Source organism: Corvus kubaryi, unplaced genomic scaffold (genome assembly GCF_017639235.1).
Source record: "Corvus kubaryi isolate FWS band 111438036 unplaced genomic scaffold, C.kubaryi_AGA036_p1.0 split1-37374, whole genome shotgun sequence".
Lineage (NCBI taxonomy): Eukaryota > Metazoa > Chordata > Aves > Passeriformes > Corvidae > Corvus > Corvus kubaryi.
In genome coordinates, this window is record NW_024582079.1 from 934,249 (window position 1) to 957,939 (window position 23,691).

The 23,691-nt window shown below is 42.4% G+C and overlaps 1 protein-coding gene across 2 annotated transcripts; it reads left to right on the forward strand.

Moving 5' to 3' along the window:
- The first annotated feature begins 263 nt into the window (after window positions 1-263).
- Window positions 264-22,750, forward strand: LOC121657767 (mastermind-like protein 1). Of its 2 annotated transcripts, none has more exons than XM_042013840.1 (5): window positions 264-900; window positions 9,489-10,886; window positions 12,913-13,176; window positions 16,092-16,206; window positions 18,365-22,750. In XM_042013840.1, the coding sequence occupies exons 1-5, from the start codon at window positions 532-534 to the stop codon at window positions 19,354-19,356; spliced, it is 3,138 nt and encodes a 1,045-aa protein (XP_041869774.1). In that variant the 5' UTR covers window positions 264-531; the 3' UTR covers window positions 19,357-22,750. The 2 variants fall into 2 exon arrangements, with proteins under 2 accessions (XP_041869774.1, XP_041869773.1); XM_042013839.1 differs by having other exon boundaries at window positions 265-900; window positions 9,486-10,886.
- Window positions 22,751-23,691: the final 941 nt, after the last annotated feature.

Consider the following 23,691-nt stretch of genomic DNA (forward strand, 5'->3'; position numbering starts at 1 on the left):
CCTTTTAACCGCGCCGAGCACCGCCTCCAGCTCGCCCCCGCCGCTTAATTCGCGCCTCCGCGCCCTTCTATTGGTCGGGAGGGGTGTCGGTCACGGCTCGTGACGCGCCGCGCGCCGTGACGTAGCCCCCCACCCAGGAAGCTCCGCCCATTTATTCTCAACTCGGCTCTGGAGGGGAAAAACAATTTCAAGATGGCGGCGGCGCGGACAACAATGGGGGGCCGGGGGTCCGGGCCGGCCCGCGCCTGAGGGCGGCGGCGGAGGAAGCGCGGCGGGCTCCGCCAGGCCCCGCGGGGCGGGCAGGGCTGAGGGAGAGGGGGGCAGCGTAGCGGCATCGGGTTCAGGGCAGAAGGAGGAAGTGGGGCGGGGGGGAGCGGAGCGGGCGCCGGGCCGGGCGGGGGGAGGACCCGGGGCGATCCCGGCGGGCAGCGCAGGTAAGGCCGACGGGAGGGGCGGCGGAGGCCCCGCCATGGCGGGCGCCGGAGCGAGCAGCCGGTGAGCGGCGGCGGCCGCCCCTTCGCCGCCCGGCCCATGGTGCTGCCCCCCTGCCCCATGGCGGAGTTCGTGGTGCCGCGGCACAGCGCGGTGATGGAGCGGCTCCGCCGGCGCATCGAGCTCTGCCGGCGGCACCACAGCGCCTGCGAGTCCCGCTACCAGGCCGTGTCTCCGGAGCGCCTGGAGCTGGAGCGCCAGCAAACCTTCGCCCTGCACCAGCGCTGCCTGCAGGCCAAGGCCAAGCGGGCCGGCAAGCACCGGCAGCCGCCCCCGGCGCCGCCGCCACCCGCACCCCCTCCGCCCGCCGCCGCCGCGGGGAGCGCCGAGAGGAGCGGAGCCAACGGGCTGGACGGTGAGGCGGCGAGCGGAGAGCAGCAGCACGGCCGCAGCAGCGCCCTGATCGCGGTAAGCGCCGCCCGGGGCCGGGTGCTGGGGCCGGGGAGGGACCGGCGGTCGTGCCCGGCTGGTACCGGGACCTCTCGTCTGGAGCTGGATAGGGGAAGGAAAACAAGCTCTCGCGGCTGGTGTGGTGGCCTGCGGTGCGAGGGCTGGGGTTGGGGCTGCTTTGGAGAGTACCCTGTCCGCTCTGTTACAACTTCGCAGCCGATAAGGGCTGTTTTGTTTTCGCTCGTCACCTCTGCATGCTGGAAGAGTATATAAAAACTGTGGCGTGGGGGGGTAGGGATAGTGGCAGGATTTCTATTGATGCTTAAATAATTCAGAATATTTTGTGAGTTATATTTCTGGCTAATTCACCTAAAATGCCCCTGCAGAAACTGTCAGAAGGGCATTAATACTGCGGTGCCTTTGGATTTTTGTTTGCTTAAGTCTTTAATTTGGGTTTTCAGGGTTTTGTGGAGTCATTTGATAAGGATATGCTTATTACTGAGGGGGAAGTTTTAAGACAAATAATGTGTCTGTTAATTTTGGTACATATTGGAAAGAATTTCAGTGGCAAGGCAGCTGCTTGTTTGCCACTCACTCTAGTGGGTGTGAACACTATGAGAATCCCACTCCACCCATTAAAAACTGGCTTAGCTCAAAATCTTAATGTTTCTCTGGCTTCTCTAGCATTTCTGGTTGTCGGGACATATTCACACAGCCCTGTTTGTATATCTAGATAGCTGTTGCTTAACTTATTCTAGGCCCTTTAAATATACTGCTGTGTGCTAATGTGTCAGTAATGTAGGTTAGTAGGATAACCTCTTAAAGGCTGCCTGTCCTAATACCTGTCTGCCTTAAAACCAGGTATTTTTAAATGGTGGCCTGCATGAAAATGATTCAGTACCTCTCTGAGCGTCTTTAAAAGGGGACACTGGATTAGCCTAAGACATCTTCAGGTCAATATATGGAATAAGTCGTATTTTTAAGTTGCTCTGTGTATTTGATTGGATTAGAAAGGAAGGAGGATATACATCTCTCTGTCTTGGACCTCATTTATTGTTATTAAAATAGAAACACGATAGAGCTTATTGTATACTCGAGTGTCCAGGGCATGATGTGAAATACTGAAACACCGGGTGTATCAATGTCATTCTTACTGTGACCAGCACTAGACAGCCTGGGTGCAGTTTGTAGTATTTACAAGATAAACTGAAAGCGTTACTTAACTGAATTACTTCTGTTCTTGCTAATACACCTATGAGACTCGAGGACTTGCTGACTGTTGAGAAGACTGAGGTCCTTGTGACCCAGTTAGAGCACTTCAGAGGGCTGCTACAGAAGGGTGCTTGAGGAAGAGAGGAAACCTCGTGCATTCCTGACATTGATTCTGCAAAACTTTACAGTTAGCTGTTGTTTAGCAGACTGATCTTGAATCTAAACTTGTGTCAAAACAAAAATTACTCAAACTTGTTTTTTATTATCTAAAGACTTGGTGGGAGATTCTGTTTATTTCCTGCTGGGCTCTGAGGCTTTTTGCATATGGGGCTCTACCCCTTAATAATGTGTATTTTCATTACAGTCAGGGCTCTTTAGCATGTCAAATCCTGTTGCTTAAACTGCCACCACACGACTTCATATTGATCTTCTAAAAGAAAGATGATTCTAATTCATTGGTGTTGTTTCTCTTAAATCACTTTGGATGTGGATTTGATCTAATTAGCATCCATTATAATGAAGGCTCTCAACAGCAGCAGGTTCTGAAGTGCACTGCACATCTGGGAAGCCCTTGTACAGGAAGCTGCTGCCAGTGGCCAATTTGCACAACAGAAGAGGGTTTTAGTGTATGAATGACTCTTCCTCGGGCTGGCCTGCTGTTTCCTTCCTAGGATCCATGACTGTGAGCTTAATTGCAGCTGCTGATTCATCGCCTCGTTACTGGGGTGTAAAGTTGGTTTGCTTAGTAATTCAAGTCTTGGAAAAAAACACAACAACAACAACATCACTTCTGCTGCTAATTTAATTCCCGTGGCCCAGAAGGTCCCTCTCTAGGTTGGCATTTTACCTCTACCCATCATGTTGCCATTATCAAGACCGAGCATGTGCTTTGAATGAGAAGGACATGAGCTTGATTTCCAATGTTCAATGAAGTTTGGATGAACACCAAAATTATCTTGTGTTAAAACATCCTGAACACATTCCTTTCCAAAGAATGCTGCTAGCTCAGTGCAACGTGCATTATATCAGCTGTTGCTGCTGTAACAATCCAGATTTTTCTGTGAATCTGCATATGAATCTACTCTTGGAAATTGGTACTTTGTGTTGAACATTAGTGAAGCATTTATTTTGGTCCCTGAATGAGAGAGCAGTTCGTGTAAAGGTGAAGGCTTCTTGATCTAGCATCAGAGGGCTTGTAGTAGTAGGACATGAAGCTGCATTGCCACAAGTGTGGACAGTGTGGGCACTGCCAGGTGCTGTGCTGCAGAGCACCTTCTGTAAATCCACAGTAGTCACAGGGAACAGGGTGGCACCGCCACTTCCTCCTTAGTGTCTTGTATGATTTGTCACGTGGACAAAATCAGATATTTTCTCTTCCAATTTGAGCTATGGAAACTGAGAGAATACAGTATTGATACAGAAGTACCTTGGAGTTTTTGTGTGTCATGTAGGCCTGTCCTTCCTTTGAGAAAAACGTTGAAAAACCTTCTAGCTTTCTACTTTTAAAAAACTTCTAGACCATTATTTAATGGGAAATCCAAATGTTGACATCCATTTCCCATTTCTGTTGTTTAATATGACACTATTAAGGCTGTGTTCAAAGTAGAAGATGCTTGATATTTGGATAATGTGTTTGCTCTGTTAATCTTACATTTTTGAGAAACAAGGAAGCTGGGAAGAGACAGAGCTTGTATCCTAGAACAATTTTTCTCTGCCAGGTTCTGATACATGAAAGTTCATCTAATAATGCTGTTTAAATTCTCTACAGGAGAAAGGTTGACTTCCTTATATATCTGTGGTAGACTGTAAGGCAGTGTATGGCTCAGCTGAACCAAAGGCATTTCACTGACGTGAGTGAGGAGAATGGCAAGATCTGGATTTTCATCTCCTTGTTTTATGATGTGGTGTCTTGGAAGGAGAGCTGCTCCCTGTTTCTTACTGGGTTTTTTTTCCCCACCTGAGAGCAGTTGTTGTGCAGAGAGCTTGCTTTGTCTAGGACTGCCACAAAACCACAAACAGTATTTCTGGAATGAGCACTGAAGGTCTAGTCAGTGGCCTGTCTTGAGAATGCTTTGTGTTAAAGCTGAAGAGCAGCATTTATTTGGGAGTGATAGATGTTTTACATTAATATTAGTTAAATTCTAAATTAAGCAAAGGCACCAAGTAAAAAGTTTAAAATGAAATTTAAATCCGAGGAGAGCAATGCAGTGTTTCTTGGTTGAAAGACCTAAAGTAATAAATTAAGGGGAATAGATTGCCCAGAGTGTACTGACAAGCATTAATGACATTCCTCTAACGAAGCTCAGGCTGGTACTCTAACAGTTCGAAAGACCTCATTTTTGTGTAAGCTGTGGTATAGGGGTGTTAAATTGTGAAATTATGTTTTACCACAAAAATAGCAAATTATTTGCATGTTATTTATATATAGCTATGGTGCAGTGTAGTCTTGCCACCATTGTTTGTTTTTGCTGACAAGTCTGATAGTTTGTTGCCCAACAACTCAGACAGGTTTTTCTTTGTCTCCTTTTAATTCTCTGTGAGGTATTGTTTTATGTTTGAAACATTTCCCTTACCAGATTAGTTAGATATGCAGTGATGCTTCCTAAGTTGTAAGGATCTGGGAGTGACTGAGCTGCTGTGGCTGCTGTTTAAGTTCAAGTGAGGTGGAGGATCTGGCATTGCAGCTGAAGGCACAGGAGTTTTTTTGATTCAGCAGAACAATTCCTGTAGCAGAAGCTGCCCCTTGTGACTAATGCAGGCTTGAGATATTTATAGACATGCCTATCCACAGCCCTTCTTTGCTCCAGCAGGCAGTCACCCAAATACAAAAGTCTGCTGGAATTAAAGTAAAAATTAAAATGAGTCCAGCAGTTTGGTTCTGACAGCACAGTGGAATGCAGGAACACATTGGGTAATAAAATGCTTTCCTTGCAGGGGGAATGCATCTTTGGAAGCTGTGGGTAGATGCACAGTAAATGGAGAGTTCTTACTGTTGTGTGTACTCAAAATGTTATGTTTTCTATCCAAAATTCATACACTACTGTCTGGTATTTGCACTGTTATTCCAGCTTAAGCAGTTGTCATCTTTGTTGCTCCTGTCCTTGGCGAGGCAGGGGAGGAGAGTCAGTGTCTATAGAGGACCTACTGTGAACTCTGGTTCATGGGAGCTTATCTGTGCTGCAATACTGCCACTTCCATGGCAGAAAAATGGATGTATTCTGATTTGGTTTCCTCTTCTAGATGAGAATGCTAGGAGCCGTATTTGAGCTAGTTTTTTATTATGCTTATAGGCTGATATAGCATTTCTTCTTTGAAAATGTCCAGCATTATGTTTCTCTTGCTGGCAGATCAGGACAAGTCTTTATAGACTTAATTCTGATATTGAAATGGTAAACTAATTTGAAGTAAAATACAAAAAATTGAAGCTCTACTGAATCCTGTAAGAATGTTTAAATCTCTATAACAGATGCTTTAAAAAACTAAGTAAGAACATTATACAGAGCCTGAAAGGCACAGTATGAGTACCAGATTTTTAAGAAGTTTCTTCTCTGTCATGTTCACTAGGTGGTTTGTTTTTTTTTAAAATGAAACCTGCATGCAGTTTGTATTTTTATGTAGATATATTTACTGTCTTCAGTTACAGGACGCAAAGTATAGCAAAGTAGTGGATTTTTGCAAAAGGACTTTAGCTGACTGTCCTCAGTTTAACAGTCCTGACTGGTAAAGGATTTCTTGCTTTCAAGCAAACAATGTGAGCTAAACTTTCATGCTTGTTAAGTTCTAACGCATTGAAATGTCACTGGTTTCAGATGATTATCTAAATCTAGTTTCAGGTATTGAGTCCACAGAAAAATAGCCAACACCAAACAAACAAACAAACCTGAACCAAAAAACCAACAAAACCAATCAGAACAACTTTGTACCACTGTTTTGGTCAGTGATTCATGCCCCTTCCCACCAAGGCAATAAGAGAGCACTGCCCTGGCCTCTGAAGTTTTGAACTCGGCCAGTGCTAACAGACAAGCAATAGATAGAGCAATTTGAAGCTTTTCTGGTTTCTTGTTGGGCTTCAGTAGTAGGTTTTGGACAGCTTTTACAAAGTCAGGCAATTTGCCCCTGCAGTGAGACTACAGTAGGGCTGAGCATCATTGTGGTAAAACTGGTGGGTTTTAGACAGAGATTGAATATATCAAAATGCTTTGTGTGCTGTCTGTTTTCTGCTGGCAGCCTTGTCATTTGCCTGGGCGTGCATCCATCTCTGGCACTGCGGGCCTGTGTCCTTGTCAGTGTGTGAGTTATATGGCCAGAGGCTGCTGTGTTGGACACCTTTTGTTGTCATGGATGGCACCTGGGTTTTGTCAGCTTGTGTTCTGTGCATGAGGAATCCACAGTTGGGCATGTGTGCTCCTGCCAAGGAAGTGTTTATGACCACATTGAGGACTGTGTGTTCTGCTCACGTGAATAAAATGCAGCTCAGGTGATGTGATGTGGAGGAGGTGCAGCCTGTGGCCCCTCAGTGGCTCTTTGACAAACTCTGTGTCCTGTCCTGGGCCAAAGGACGGAGGCCTGCTCACATCCCCTGCCTTGCATTGCTCCTACAGTGATATAAATACTTCAAATAAATGCTTTTGGGGTAATATTTTTAGGCATCGCTAGATAGCAGTGATCTCAGAAGTTCATCTTTTGTTGGAAAATTGAATACGCTGAGAAAATGAGAATACACTACTGTATCTGATCTTGTGACAGTGGAAATTATTGGCTCAGTGTTATAAATAGAATTGATTGATTCTGCTTGGGAAACCATGGACAGCGTACCAGAGGACCACTGTGCCTTACAGGATGGTAATGAACAAGAAAATGAAAGCTGAAGGGGTTTTCTTAGTGAGTAGCAAGCTATGCTTTACTTCATCCGTGTGTTGGTTGGTTTTTCCCCTGAGTTTTGGCAGAAGAGAACAGGTTTTTCTTGCCTTGAGAACTCTGTTGGAGCAGCTTGATATGTAGATTGCTTGCAGTCTGACTTGTATCTCACATGCAGCTTGTTATTTTCCCCCTCAGACCAGATTATTTGGATAGACACAGACAAACTGGGGAGGAACTTAATCTCCCTTTTTTTTTGCCAGAGGAATACAGTTTTAGGTGAAAGGAGGATTTTGTCTCGAGCAACTTACAGTCAAAATGTCTCCAAGGGTCAGATATCTGAGTGTTATGACTGTTAAAACCCATAGAGATATGAGAGTTCCTGTGCTGGATATTAGGGGTCTGTATCTTTTTCTAGACTGCAGTGAATGTAGCTCACAAAACTAAATTATTACTTTTATGTAAGTTTTCAGGGAGTGGGTTTTTTCCCTAACTATTTAGAATTAAGGAGGACCCATTCCCAAACTTTGAGTAATTTGACTCATCATATAACCTTGGGCAAGTTACTCATCCACCTTGAGCTTCAGTTTTCCTGGTGGATATTAAGTAAACAACTGGAAACTTGCTGAAAGCCAAATGTTGTGATGGAGTTGAGCTTCTTTGCCCTCTGTTGTTTTGCCTTTTTGCAAAAAAGTAAATTTCCACTATTTTTTCAAGTTGGTATTTGAAAAGTTCACTAGAGAGCTGCTACTCTAAGCTGAAGACCTAATGTTTAACTTAAGAGATTTCAAGTTCCAGCCTCCTCTCCAAATGTACACCTCACCTCATCCTACTCAGTCTTCTGCTGATCTTGCTACTCTGCTGCTATTTCCATGAGCCATCTAGAAGATCACAGTCTCTGGGGAAGCTGGAGGCTGTCCCACAGATAAAAATACGACTTAGCTCTTACCTATGCAAGCATTAAACAAATAATGGGGATTTTTTGCTGTTACCTGTGCAGGAATTAAACAGATGGTCTGAGGTTGTTTTCCCCCAAAGAGCAGCTAACTGTAGACTGTTAAAAAAAAAAACAAAACAACTATTAACTGTGAACCAGTCCTTCTGTCTGTAAATCAAAGAATGCTGTTGCCCAGGCAAGTGTGTAAAATTCTTCTGATAATTTATGCTGGCCCTACATACAACCTCTTGCTTGAATGCTGAGATCTTGAGGTTTCCCATTTTTCCTTGGATGAGACAGCTTTCCCCAGGGGTTAGTGGACTGCCTTATGAAGACTGCAGGTAATATGAAAAGAACCATACTTGTCTTGAGGTTTGTTTAATGAGCTGCTTTCCTGCCATCTGAGAGGGCTGTTGTTCAGCGACCCCATGCCTCAGATGGGTAGCTCTTGGTGGGGATTCCTGTCGTGTGTCTTGCTGAGATGTACCACGGTGTCTCACCCGGGTCGGGAGCTGATGGCAGCTCCCTCTTTAAGTTCCCTGCGCTGTCGGAGCAGTGTCTCTGCCCTACAGGTTTGTCTGCGTTGGTGGAGTGTTCCAGCACCAGCAAAGCTCAATTTTTTTAATAGAATGCACCCGAGGGAAGGAAAAGTTTATAGTCACCTTTGATGTGCGCAGGAATTCTGTTTTCAGATGCTTTTGAGGTCAATAGAAAGAACTTTATATTTGCAAGAATGCTGGCAGGAAGGAGAAAAACAGGGAACAAAGGTGCTCAGGCTGTGGCTGTGAAGCTGCTGCTGTAGCTGCTGGTCGCTTCTAGGTGGCACCACGAGAAAAAGAATCTGTGCCTTCACCATCTGTGAGAGGCCAACTGTGGAGCTGCTTGGGGCTCTGGTGGTCAGAGCAGCTGGAAAATACTTCAGCAGAAAGGAGGAAAAGAATGAACTTGCTCTGCTGTAATAGAACTGGCTGAACTCTGAATTGCATTTTCCACAAGTGTGAAGCAATGGTCGCTAAGTGACAAATTGGTTTTGCTTCAGTGCCAAAAGTGTGATTGTTTACAAAATTTATATACACAGTTGTTCTCTAAAAGTTATCACAAGAGAATCACTTGTTTTTTCTAAATATTTAAATGTGAGACTGCTTTATAAAACAGTCTCATGGAACAATTACACAGTGTCTGTACATAGATCAAATAAAATATGGGGTTTTATTCTCATCTAAAATTTGATTCTTAACATTCTTCAATATTTTTTTCATTTTGAATAGGAAAAACCATAACGTATTCCAGTTCACAGCCATTTCTCAACTTTTTGTTGTTGTCAGAGTATATGGCACCTTTAGTTTTGTCTGAAAATCACACTACTTCTCTCTTTGAAGTAGTACATGTTTTTTGAAAATTTTCCCTAAGAGGTTATAGTGAGGAAGTCATCTCATGTGCTGACTTGTAAAACAAAATGTTACCAGAACAAAGATACAATCTTTGATTTTTTTCTGAAGTGTTTTATTCAGAGCTAGACAATGTTCTGGTACGAGATAAAAATCCAGATCTATGTAACATAGAACTACATAAGTAAAATATTCCTTTTGTTTTTCAGCAGCTCCATGAGACTGTGAAAAGAAAGCTTGACAGTGCTGCTTCCCCTCAGAACGGAGACCAGCAGAATGGCTATGGCGATGTGTTTTCTGTGTCCAAGAAACTGCGTCGTGATGATGGTCTTGGAGTGAGTGGTTCTTCCAATGGAATACCCCCTGTGTCTCCACTCCATCATCTTGACAAGAAATCTGGCACTGGAGATACCTTACAACTTAATGGGAAACATCCGATGGGGCTCGATGGCATCAACAAGAAGTGTCTTCCAGATTCCAGCCTGCAGATGAATGGAGGTGGTGATGCAGATGACTCATTTCCTCTGAGTTTGAACAAAGAGCTGAAGCAGGAGCCCGTAGATGAGCTTCCCTGTATGAATCCTGTAGCAGGAGGTTCTATATCTCAGAATAATTTGATGCCTGATCTTAACCTAAATGAGCAAGAATGGAAGGAACTTATTGAGGAGCTCAATAGATCAGTGCCCGATGAAGACATGAAGGATCTCTTCAGTGATGACTTTGAAGACAAAAAAGATGCAGATTCTTCAAATTCAGCTGCACAGACTCCATTGCCACAAGATATTAACATAAAGACTGAGTTTTCCCCAGCACCCTTTGAACAAGAACAGCTGGGATCTCCCCAGGTTAGAGCCACTTCTTCAGGTTCAGCATTTATTGGTGCTGCTTCTGTACCTGTAAGTGCTGCTTCTACAACAGTTGGTACTTCCCAGGCTATGTTCCCATCTTCCAGTCAGTCAATGACTGAAAATCCTAATCAGCCCATGATGCAGGCATCAAACCACTCTCAGAATGTCCAGAGGCCTGTGTTGTTACCTGGGAAGTGTGCAGGAAGTGCCAAAGAAATGTCTTCTGCTCATCAACTTCAGCAGATTGCTGCCAAGCAGAAGAGAGATCAGATGTTGCAGAACCAGCAACAAGCTTCACAAGTCCACCAAACAAATCAGATGTCTACGTGGCAACAGTCTGGGTCTTCCCATAGTCCACTGGCTGTCCCATATACCATGGAAAATCCCACTAGCCCATCGGTTTATCAGCCAGACTTCAACAATCAGAAACTCATGATGCCTAATTTGGGAAATAAAAGCTCACCGAGGGCTGGAGGCAACTACCATGTGAACATTTTGGGTCATCAGCAAAACAGCTTGAACCAGAACCCTGTGAATAGTCAAGGCTCTATGCTGGACTATGGGAACACCAAACCTCTTTCCCATTACAAAGCAGCGTGTGAGCAGGGGGTGGCAGTGCCTGGGCAGAACAAGACTCCCATGCTGGCATACCTCCAGCAGCGCCAGCAGCCACCACTATCCCACGTGAGTGATGACCAAAATGGGATGATCCTGTTGAAACCCAAGTCTGGAAACATTGCCTACCGACTGCCACATGGTCAGGTGAATGTCCTGAATTACCTTTGTTCAGTAGCAGATTTAAGGTTGTTGGGTAGGTAAGGCTGGAGTACAGATTCCTTGGTGTAGTTTCAAGTGTTTTCATTGATTTTAAAGAGAAAATTTCTGTATACAATAAGCTGAGACAAGAATCATAAGGTCTTTTTTCCACTGGGGACAGTTTTTAATTTTGGGTTCTAGGTCATGTAACGTGTGATTTCCAGCTTAATATACTTTGTGGGCAACAAATTATGTCATGCTTCACAGAAGCCTCTGCTTAAAAAGATAAATAGATGCTTTGTAAACTTTTGACTAAAATAACTCATATAAAACGGTAGTGTTAAACAGTGTTCTCAAAGAAGCTTTGATTTCTTTACCTTGTTTTTAGTCCCTACTTGTGTCAGAGTTGGCTTACTATAAAAAGACCTACTTTTGCAGAGAGGTGGAAGTGGGGGCTGCATTCCTCATTTCTTGGGTGTTCCTTGGCACCTTTCAGTTCTAAGGATTTTTATTGGCTAAGTCTCTGGGCATTGGGGAAACATGGCATAGGAGAGAAATACATCATTAAGAATGAATAATAGTAATGTTTGTTTGCTTGAAGCATATGCTTCAGGTTTTTCTGTAACAGAAAATTCCAGGTGGTGCTCCTTTGCCTTGTATATAACTGTTACTACAGGTGTGCTGCAGGTGAAAATTTATGTAGTGGGTGGAAGTATAGACTCATTGGGATTCTGTAACATGTACCTGCAATGCACATACGAGAGGGCTTGTTAAAAAAAAGGTATTTGTTACAAGGATTAAAGCTCCTCCAGCAAAAGCTGTTTGAGATCCAGCTCTAGTCATGTTTCCCTCAACAAAACAAAAAACCTGTGAAAAGGCTCTCAATAGTCTGTGATAAAGACCACACCGGTGTACAAATAAAAATTTGAGATCAATGTTTGCTTCATAAAGCACAAAAAAAAAAAGAATCTCTTTGAAAGCTGGCAGAAGTAACTGTCTAACAGCATTTTGATGGAAGAAGAAGGGTAGAGACGACTGTGTGTGTCGCATCTCCCCCTCACTGAAAAACAATGAGGGTGACCTTGCATCTACACTGCCACACTTGCACTGAACTAACAGAAATACTGATGAAAGCTTCTGGAGAATTTCTCAAAAACTTGCACACAGAACAACTTAGCACAGCATTCCTTCTATTTGGTCCATGATTCCTTGTGAAACTGCAAAGTGAGAACCAACAGCCAAACCCATTAGCTAAATTCTTAACTTGAACATAACATTTGTTTGTGCAATTAGAGATGAGGCTGAACTGTGCTTTCTAATGATGAAAGCTGTCAAATTTCAAAGGGATTTGCTGGTACTAAGAGGGCAGTATCGGATCTTGAATGATAGTTGTTACATGTTATTTTTGCTTATCCCAAGTTCCAGTCTCAAAATGCCAAAAAATGCAGACTTAAGAAAAACGAATACTATCAGACTTATCTTTAGTAGTATTTTTGTCTGTGGAGTATGGTGATGGTTGGGCTGCTGGAAAAATACTTTAAGACCCATTTTGACCAGTGGAAGCCTTCTCCCCTTCACCTGCAAATAGTAAATTCTCTGATACTAAAAGAAAGCAACTTTAGGGTGGGAGACATAAACACTTGCAGTATTAAATGTTGACAGAAGAGGCAGGATTTAAATAAATGTTTCATATAATGAAAATAGAAAATGTAGTGTTTGAAAAGCTGCTACCAAAGTAAACTAAAGCTGGGGTGTGTGAAGTGCTGTTTGTAACTGCCTGAAAAGGAGCACACAGAGCTATACTCACCTGTTTGAGCTGGAGTTTGGGAAGTACTTTGAGACTGAAGTTAAAGCCTCTCTTCCTAAATGTTGTGGAGCTTCTGACCCCAGCTCCAAACTGGCAGTTCTGTGTCTGGCACTGTATAGATGGGTGTTTGGTTGTCTTTAATTAGCTGAGCTTCCATAAGAAGCTTCACAAGTGAAAAAGTTACTGCATTTCTGTAAGTTTTTTTGCTTTTCCTGTGTTCTGCAGGATCAGAACCCTGCTCCTACTGTTCCTCGTGTTCCTGTTTCTGTCCCAGGCCCTGGGGTGGGTGCCCAGGCTCCAAACGTCTCCATGGCAGGTAACCACAGCAACCCAGCTTATCAGCAGCAAGCAGCAGTGATGAAGCAACACCAAATGCTGATGGACCAGCAGAAGCAGAGAGAGCAGCAACAAAAGCATCTGCTCATGGAGCAACAGAAGCAGCAGCAATTCCTAATGGAACAGAGGCAGCAGCATTTGCTGGCAGAACAGGTGAGAGCAGCCAGCTATCTGTTTTTTTAATTTGTGCTGCTTTGCTTTGGTGCATAAAATAGCTTTTGATGTTTTAGAATCAGAGAATGGTTTGCTTGGGAAGGACCTCAAAAATCATCTCAGTTCCAACATCTCTGCCATGGGCAGGGGCATCTTCCACTAGACCAGGTTGCTCCAAGCCCCATCCAACCTGGCCTTGAAGCATTTCCAGGGATGGGGCAGCCTCAGCTTCTCTAGGCAACCTGTTCCAATGCCTCACCACACTCACAGTAAATAATTTCTTCCTAACACCTGATCTGAACCTAACCTTCTTCAAATAGAGGTCATTCCCCCTTGCTCTATCACTTTTGAGACACCTTCCCCCTCCAGCCTTCTTGTAATCCCCCTTTAGGTACTGAAAAGTGCTCTAAGGTCTCCCTGAATCAGCTGCCCATCAGAAGCTTTAAGAAGGAAATGATACAGTCTCCTCTGAACAGAAAATATATGAAAGCTCATTTTGCGGGGGAAGGTTGTAGTAGAATCTGCAGGACTGTGGAGCTGTGGCTGTGCCAGGTCCTAGCCAATGGCTCTTTTATCACCTGGAGACATCCAGTTAAAATTGAGGTCTCAACAGAGGTGACACAAAAGCCCCTTCAGTTCTGGAGCCAGTGTAGACAAAACATAGTAATGTGGTTGTCAGTGTTTGAGTGTGGTAAAGATCTGTTTTTGATATTTGAGTTAAAACAATTTGGACTAAGGGAATACTGTGGGGGAATTACATTATCAAAGACCGAAAGACAGAGAATGCCCAAATCATCAATAAAATCACGTTTCTCCATGAGTTATGTGATCTGTGAGCTTAGAGTACTTTTTAGTAAATCAATCAGTCTTTGGTAACTTGTATGTTAATATCAAATGTCAGAAATGAGTAATCATTACTCTCCCAAAATGTTAACAAACAGGTATTCTTTGAGAGCAGGTGGGGAGAAAGGAAATACAGGGTGTGACCTCCTGCTTGTGATTTTGCATGTCTGGTGGATGGTGGTTATTAGAGCTTTGTTAGAGCTCTTAGAGCTGTGGCCCAGTAGGTTTCCTTAGGACAATAATGGACCTAACAGGTGTTAGATATCTCTGAACAGTGGGGAGATGATAAGTAGCATATCTCAAACACAGCATTGAAATATTTTTTTTCCTATCTGTTTGCTTCTGCTTTGCCAGCACATGTTGCTGCAGTAAATATCAGTATTATGAAAATATTTCATTCATGTCCTAGTAATGGTAACTACAACTAACTTCTGTAATTTCCATTTGTGTATAGTGATGCTGGGACTCTGGTCCCGAATAAGGAGCAGCCTTGCTTTGGAGCTGAACAGTTTTAGATACTGCATTTGCCACATTTATTGGCCCTGTACTGCCCAGTCAAGCTAGGTCTTGTTAGCATTCTGATTTGATGTTTATTTCTTTGGATACACATGATACTGGATGCAGTTTTACAAAAAGATTTCTGAACTTGTTGATGTCTACTTTGGAGGTTTGTAGTTTCAGGTAGCTTCAGTGCCATTCCTTGCCACTATAAATTTGTCTTTTCACTTGGTATTCTGCATATTTTTTACTTTTTTTCCGCAAGCCAGGTTCTGCAGTTCTTGGTTTCTCTCAGAGCTATGGCATCTCTTGTTGGCTTCCGTGGTCAGCCTCTTTCAGGTCTGACTGGTCCTGCAAGCAGCAGGTCCTCTGTCAAGCGGCCTGCCCTCTTCATTCCTGTGCATGTCTCAACAGCTTCGCAGCTGGAGACATTCGGGAAGGGTGGTAGAGATGTGTATCTGCTATTTGTTACATTGCACCAGTCTCTTGTTTAAAGTGTCTTTGCCCCAACACTCTTGGAAGGGAATTTCTGTCCCCTGCTGTGCTCGGTGTAACTTTTTGGATAAGTAGGTGGTTGTGCATTGTATCACTATGGGCCTTTCTCAGAATTTCAGTCTCGCTGAAGGTATCTGAGTAAGAAGAGACAGAAATGCTGTGCCTGATACATTTCGTGTTGTAAAAGCAGCCTATTGGCTCTTAAGACTGTCAAGATCTGAGTGTACTATCACTACATCTACACTCCCCTCAAGATTTTAAATTTCAATTTTCCCTAAAGTTTCCTAGTAGAAAATTCGTTTGGTTTATTTTTCAAATGGCTTGATCATAAATTTCTGTGCTCTTTAAAATGTGCTTTTAAAGAGGCACAATTATTTTGTGTCATGAGTAGGGTTTGTTTTAGTTGATCAGTGTGTTGTTAAGAAAGCGATTTGAAACAATGGTTGCAAAATTGTATGACTTGTATTATGGACTTAGTTCTGCAGTTTTCCATAATCTTGTAGGAAAACCTGTGATCTATGATAATATGGATTTGTGTATATTTTTTCATATTTGCAGACAGGATTAGAAAATATTTACATGTTCGGTTTTTGTATTTCTGTGTAATTTTTTTTATATTTCTGACTTGCACTTTTACTGGTTTCTAAAAAGGCATCTAAAATACATTGGAAATAAAGACCAAAAAAGTAAATGTTATTATTTTTATACACTCACTTTTGCTCTTTTTGTACCTGTACTTCTTTTTGTCTTTAAAGTGTTGCTAAAAGTACCCGTTGATTATGTTACTGATTAGGCCACTAACATCTCAGATTTTCGAAGTTTGAAAGGCTTCAGACATGCACTGCAGTAACTCTTGTAGTGCATGCTGTTGTCTCTGAGATCCTGGTCTTGTCACTCATCAAAGTAAATTGACTGTGTTTGAGCCTTGAGAACAAAGCCTGAAGTGACTTTAGGGCTGCAGAAGCCCCTTTGATTACCAGCTGTGCATAGAAATATGCAGACAGCTTGTTTTTATCCAAGATAGCCCTTGGAAAAAGCTTGATTAGTTTTCAAATTGTCTTGCATTGGACCTTTCTTAGGAGAAACAGCGGCAGCAGCAGGAGCAGCAGCTGCAGCGGCATCTGACACGGCCTCCTCCCCAGTACCAGGATCAACCACAGAATCCATACCAGCAACAGGTTGGACAGTTCACAGGTGAGTAAACGTGGCAGTTGAAATAATAGCAGAAAAAATATCAGGAGTAAAAAACAAGGTGTCTTCAAATTTCCTGGATTGGATAGCTTTTAATTAATTTACTACACGTCACTCTGCCTTGAAAGCTCTTAACCTATACTCTGATTCAGTTGCAAACAGCTTCCCTGGTCACAGGTATTTGGGACAACTTAAGCTTCTGTTTCTTAGTGTTGTTTGGGAAATGAGTAAAATTCTTCAGTACCTTTATTGTTCTACAGGCCTTTTTTATACTACTATTTCGTTGTGCAGGTTGGAAATTCTCTCTGTCTTTGATATATTAGGATTCAGAGGGTTTTTTTCTGAAGCCTGACGTCACTACTGCCTGTATCTATCACAGGCCCTCATTAAAGAAAAATAAGTCGTGTATTATTTCTCTCATCTCTAGGATGAGTTTAAAAGTCTCTAACGTTCTTATCCCTGCTACCTTTAAAAGGGAATGCAGTTTGAATTCTCTTCGTTACATGTTAAGTGTCCTTCATGGGATTTTTTTGTATGAGAAGCACCTTAGTATGTCTGTAGTGTATTAACTCTGATAAAAAATGTTGTAACTGTTGATCTGGAATAGCTTCAAAAATGTGGAAGAACTAGAAAGCAGTAAAAACTCATCTTCTTACTTTAAAAGCTGTTAATTGATGGGGCATCAAGAAGTCACTTGCCTTTTTTTCATAAACCTAGAGTACAAGAATAGTGCTAATTCCCTTTGTTTTGTTTCCTTACTCTCCATGTTCCTTCAGAAATAAATACTGAAGGAGAAGGATGCAAATGGAAATGTAATACCTTCACCCTGGCAGCGTTCATGCCTGTGCAAGTGTCAAGTGCAGTTACAACTGGGTTTTGTTACTTAACTGAAAGAACTTGATACCAATACAACAGGATTGTGTGCTAACAGAGGGACCAGTAGCATCCTTCAAATATTGCACTGAAATATTTCTTTCTCTTACCACTTTTCTACAGAGATAGGCATACAGCTATTAGAAATAGAGTAGGTTTTGCTATAATGGACATCAGTATTATTAAAATTATTTTTTCCATGTAATGATGATTGTAACTATTTTTTGCACCTTAAATCCTGATATGTGTACTATCTTTTCATTGTAAATATTTTTATAGTAAGACTCTTCCCCCACCCATCCATTCCCCCAACACTGATCTTTTTATGATGTGCTTTGTTGATAATGAATTCAATCTAATTTGAATTCTATTTTAATTTGTTTTTGATAATTTGGTTTTTATTCAAATATAATAATAATGGAGAGCCAGTACTCCTTAGCTATCATAAAACATGAAAAAATTCTGCAGCTTTTTGTTTTGAAAGTAGAGAAATTGTGTAGGTAGGTTTCCCCTGGTCAGCTGTAAGGAGTGTGGAGGGTGTTACATGCAAACTTTACAGAACTGTTCTGCTATTTTTGCTTCAAGTAGGGGGCTGTTTCTTCTACAGGAAGAAACTTTTTAACTCAGAATTTGCAAAAACAAAGGACCGTATTTGGTTTACTGAGAAGACATTTTTCCAAATCACCTTGCTTGGTTATCAGCATTGCATATTGACATAGTGAATATTTCACTGTGGAAATCCAAAAGATACTTGACGAAAAATTTCTGAATTAGATATTTCTGTATTAGATAAATAAAAGATATTCCTGGAATTGGGAAAATGCCAAACTGGCAATCCTACAGTTGTCTGATAAGAGATGCACTGTGTATGCATGGAATGACTGACACTGTGTGTATGTGTGTGCAGTTAGAGGTATTTTTTAACAGCTTAGTAAATTGTGCACGCACTTCAAAGTATATGTGGTAACCTTTGTTCACAAAGAAATATCAGAGTCCTGCCTTTAAAGTCATAATTTTTTTTTTAATTAATGATACTGAACTCTTAGAAGTGGTATTCAGATTTTTTTAGGATGTTGGCATATCTGTGTTTGAGATCAAGGTGGAGGTGCTAACTGGAGCAACAGTTGACACTCTGTAATTAAACCTCTGCTTTCTGTGTGTTGCTTGCAGAGGTCAGTTTACACTAATGTAGCTGCACCTCCTTTCTGGGTTACTGTGCCTACAAGCCTGGCTTGGCTCTGGATGAACGTGAGGTATTTAATGTACAAAATATTTCTTCGTATTTCAGGGTCATCTTCAGCCATGCCTGGGGTCAGTAATTTAGGACAGTCCAGCTCCGGTAGTCCGCGGATGTTTCCTCAGAGCCAGAACATGATTCAGATGGGACCCGGCCACACTCCTGTTGCTCCACTCCAGTCGGGCTCCAGTCAGCAGGACCGGGGGGTGTCTCAGTACCCCAGCATGCAGAACATGCAGCGCGGGGGGTTGTACAACCTGGCATCTGGCATGACCCAGATGGTTCCCCAGCACGCGACTCCGAGTGCCAATGGACAGACACCGATGCAGAGACAGGGCAGCTTGGGCCAGGGCGCTGCTGTTCCTACTGGCTATGGGCAGAACACCTTACCAAACTCAAGTATTTCTCAGCAGCACAATAAAGGTGCACTGAATCCAACCTTATCTAAGCCACAGATGGCAAGAGTACCAGCTGCTATGGGGGCTCAAAATCCATCTTGGCAACACCAAGGTATCCCTAATATTAACAACCAGACACAAGCAAACAGTGGCTTAGGACCATTTACTGCCAACTCCTCTTTCCACATGCAGCAAACACATCTAAAGATGTCCAACCAGCAGTTTGCCCAGGGAATGCCTCAGGTAAGCCTAAGCACCAGCAGGCCCATGACCTCGATGAATGCTGCTGTCTCTGGGCAGATGTTGTCGTCGTCTTTGGGAGCGCAGCCGCGGACAAACCCACCCGCACAGCAGCAGGTACCCTCACAGCAAGTCTTGCCTGGCATGAACCAGACTGTTCCAGACCTGAATGCTTTCAACCAGAACCCAAATCAGCAAATTCCCAACAGAGGAAACCTGCACTGTAGCCAAGGGTACCCTGTGAGGACGACTAGCCAGGAGCTGCCTTTCGCCTACAGCAGCCAGTCAGGCAATAATGGACTTCAGAACTTAACTGGTGACACAGATCTGATAGACTCTTTGCTGAAAAACAGGACTTCAGAGGAGTGGATGAACGATTTGGATGAGTTGTTAGGAACTCATTAAAATGGGGCTGGGGGCGGGGGTTCTACTTTTTTTAATTATTTCATGAGATATAAACAACTGTTGGACCAAAAAACCTGTGGCATTGAGGAGACTTGCAGGCATTAGAGGTAAATGGTTGGGAAAAAGACTGGAGCTGCTTCTCAGCAAGTGTTGACACGTGGTCACGGCGCACCAAGCAGGTCTGCAGGAGGAGTGTGCTTTGTCTGCGGTCTCTGAGGAGTCGCACACTTGAACAGGTCAAAAAATACTGTGTCCTAGCCAGCCTTCCAGAAATTTCACTTGCAGTGTTCTAAGACTAAATTTTTTTAATTATTTAAAAACAAAACAAAAATTCCACAGAAATAGTGCAGAAAGAACGCAAATAGTTGCACAAATTGTGTTTAGGGCTTAGTCTGCAGCTATTACTTGCAATAATTATTTGCTCATAGCTTGATATGCTGTTATAGTAGTGTCCATCAAACTTCTGACTTTTTATTTGAGAAGAGGCTGTATGCACCTGAGTATGCTTGCAAAATGTTTGGAACTGTTTCTTTTCCCCATTGCTGAAGCATGTGCCTGTACTCTCAGTAAGCAAGTGATATTTCACAGTAAATATTTCTAGATGCTGGTAATAGTTGAGAGAAAGTATTAAAACCTGGCCAGTTAGTCTAGATAGTCATCTTCATAGATTGTAGTCTTTTAAGCTGCAGTTTGCACTCTGTTGTAGAGAGGCACAGTTCCTGGCTTGTACCTTGTTGTGTTTAAAGGGGGAATTTCTTACGGGAGAACTTTTAAACTATAGTAGGTTTAACGTGAATTGTAAAGCCATTTACTTTGCGCCTGTTTCTTCATAACTTATTTCCAAAGGTAGTTGTATTTAAATGAAGGCTTTGCTTCATGACAGCTCATCTAGTTTTCTTTGTTGTAAAAAGTAAAACTAACCTTCGAGATCAGTTCATCCCCCGAAGTTAGCAATGAGCACAAGACTTTGTCACTTCAGGATGAAAATGAGGAAAAAAGAATTTGGCTGGGAGGTGGAAAGTCCTTATTAGCAATAATAGCACAGGAAGCCAGGGAGAATACTTTTATCAGGGTTGCTCCAATGTGGAAGTCTCCCCCTTTAAATGCTTTGGTTTTTTAATACTGGGTTACAAGTTTGATAATCTTTCTATAGACTGGTGGATTTACTTTTTTAATATCCCTTGAAGCAGATGCTGGTTCTTCAGCTCAGCCCAAGGAGACCTCTTATCCATATGTTGGGGTTGGTCCCAGAAAGGACAACAAGAACCACAATGGGAACGAACAGTCAGTGTTCCGAAGTCCTTACTCTCTACCAAAAAAATCCCTTATCCACCAACAAACCACCTTGCCTTAACGTTTATTTTAAAATGAAAATAAAGTTGAAAGCTTTTGTTTTAAATGCACAAATACCTCTTCCCTTTCTAAATCCACTTTCTTGGAAAACTCCTCTAAACTTTGTAACCAAACCCAGCATAGTGATTTCAAAGCAATTTCCTTCAACACAGACTGGCTTCTTCAGGAGTTTTCTGCATTGCAGAATTGTGAGAGAGGATTTTTTCCAGAGGGGGTGAAGGGAAGTGAATGATATCATTGGTTTCAAAGAAGGAAAATATTTTACTGTATCTGCAGCTCCTTTATGAGACAATTTGCACTTTTGAAAACTGCTTTTTTAACACTAATACTTTAACCCTTTCCAAATATGCATGGAACATGGTTTGTCCAGCACACTTAACTAGTGTGGATGAATTCCACTCTGTTGATCAGATTTGCTGTTCTATCATATTGAACTGTTGATGAAAGATGTGCATTGATCAGTGGATCCCACCTTTGAACAGTGGATAAAACTTCACTGAAGCAGGCCTAATCCCTCATAGAGCTTTTGAAAAGATAACATAAAGATTGTTTTTGGATGGGAAGATGAAGGTGTTGGTGACTTTGGTTGTTGACACTTCTGATATTTTCTAGAATAAGTAGTTGAGATGCAAATAACTGATGCTAGCTTTTCTTATACTGGCAATCTAAGAAAAGAGCTAGTGAGCTTGGTTTACTATTAAGTTAAACCAAAAACTGGTCCAAGGTAAGTGTCATTAGAAGAGTATAGATATAAACTAGCAATGGCAGGGGAAGGAGTGTTTGCTGTATTTTTAATTTTAAGGGTTAACTTTGCACCAGTGTGCCTTCCCTTCCTGTTGGGGGTGCTTGGGACCTCAATTTCAAGTGGCATCCTTCCATGTCACTGGTTTTTTTCTCCCCCTTACAAACACTTGACAGAAATAACAGGGTGGTAGGATTCAGCTTTTCTTTCTCCCTGTTTAGGTTGTGGTGAAATCTGCTCTGTTTTCCAGTAGATTTTGCACAGACTTTGTTCTGAATAAGTCAAAATATGATCCATCCAGTTGTGATTTCTTAACTGGAGGACAAGAACATCTGCTGTTTGCATTATTACTACCAAAAAGGCAATCCAGCGAAATGTCCAGGAAAACGCAGGTGTGCTCTTTCCTCCACTGTTTCTGGAAGCTAAGGTGGATATTGCTCTGCTTGACCAGAGGGTTTGTTCAGGAAGGTATCTGGGTTTGATGACAGGGCCTTTTCATGGTACTGTTGGAGTAAAATTAAGTGTGATTCTAGACAAACTGGCTTACAATGCCCATTGGTCTCCATGTGTGAACAGGATCCAACAGCCCTTGGCTCTGGCTTTGGTCCCTGTGCACAGAACGCTGTGGGACCCTTGGGAATGCGGTGCCACTGGAACAAGGTTGGAACAGTTCAATGGAAATGAAAATATGGTTTTGATGTACATGGGTGCATGGGCAGGGCTGGGCTCTGCCCTCATGCCCTGTAACGTGTCACTGTCTGTGTCTGCACTCGGGCTTTCCATTTGCTGCAGCTTCAGAGCAATAAAACCAATCTCCCCTGAACTGAACCCAGCCGGCCGCCCATGGCTTTATTTATGAACTGCGGTTTTGGTTGGGCAGGCAAGGTGAGAGTGTCACTGTGCAACATCCACTGCCTTCCAAAAACCACGATCCAATTGAAAAGGGTGCTCAAAATTTTGTTATACACATTTCCTTTGTGTAAATAAATGTTTACAATTTTATATTAAAGATTTGAATAAGAGTTAGATCTTCTGACTGTATATTTTTTACTTTTTATAGATTTTAAAACTATAATTCTTTATATATGTGTTTGGGGGGTATTATGGTAAGTTTTATGCTTGTAAATGGAGAACAGTTGAATTTGATGCTAACCTTTATGAATTTTTGTCATTGAAATGTATAAAGAGTCCATTAATCCCCTTATTCTTTTACTACAATTACTGGTGCACACCAAAAAGAAATCCTTCACTTCTGTTTTATCATTATAAAATAAATATTTTGCTAGTGTATTAAATATACATGGTGTGACTTTATACATTTGCGTGAGCTGAGCAGAGTTCAGCATTGTCATCCCTAGCGAGATGGTTCCTTCCCTTCATCCCAACACACAATTTTTGCTCAGCCTAATACTAAGGCTCTCATTCTGCTGCTGTGTCTTACCAATTCTTACAGTTTCAGAAAGTCCATTTAAACAGGCCAGAACTGGATAAAAGGGCCTTAGAAAACTTAACTTTGAAAATTAAGCTTTATGCTACTCCCACTTCTTTCAGGCTTTTGGTTTTTTCTGGAATGCAGTTGTAGGCCTTAAGCTGGGCAATTCAACTGCAGAGGTGGTTGTTAGTAGTGAAAAAGATGTTAACTACTGAGACCTCACATGTGCAAACTATAGAGTTCCAAAAATGTGCCAGTTCCCTCAGAATAACAGCCTTTAAAGGTTCACACTGATTTCCTCAAGACTTGTCTGATGCAGGCACATGGCACACACAGGAATCCAGCTGAGACATGGGACACGTGCTGCAAGCAGGAGCTGATGTTTCTGAACAAGGAACAAAGCACTGGCAGCAATGTGTCTGGATATTTTGGCTTAAGGCTGGTGAAGTCCCATAGCCAGCTTCTGACATTGATGGATCATTCTCCAAGCCTTGGAGTTGCTGTCTTTGTCTAGCTGTATTTGCAGCCCCAGCTCAGCCTCCTGGTTTCCTCACAGCATCCTGACTTACCAGAGTGTATTTTTAGTGTATTCCTACTCTACAAGTTTTGTGTTCTGTTTGGGAGAGGAGGAGACCTGTAACTTCAGAAGCTTATAAAGAACCAAATGTAATAATAAGCAGCAGTACCAGAATCAGCTGCTTTTTGCCCATTGGGAACTGTGAAATTACATTAATTCTTGCTTTATTGTCCCATTGAAAATGCTGCATTTTAGTTATTGTTGAGTGAAACAGAAATTTTCCAAACCATC

Excerpts from the sequence above, each read along its gene's own strand:
- LOC121657767 (XM_042013839.1), top strand. The coding sequence starts at position 532 with ATGGTGCTGCCCCCCTGCCCCATGGCGGAGTTCGTGGTGCCGCGGCAC. Across the intron at positions 10,887-12,912 it reads ACCGACTGCCACATGGTCAG|GATCAGAACCCTGCTCCTAC; the intron begins GTGAATGTCCTG and ends TGTGTTCTGCAG. Across the intron at positions 16,207-18,364 it reads ACAGGTTGGACAGTTCACAG|GGTCATCTTCAGCCATGCCT; the intron begins GTGAGTAAACGT and ends TTCGTATTTCAG.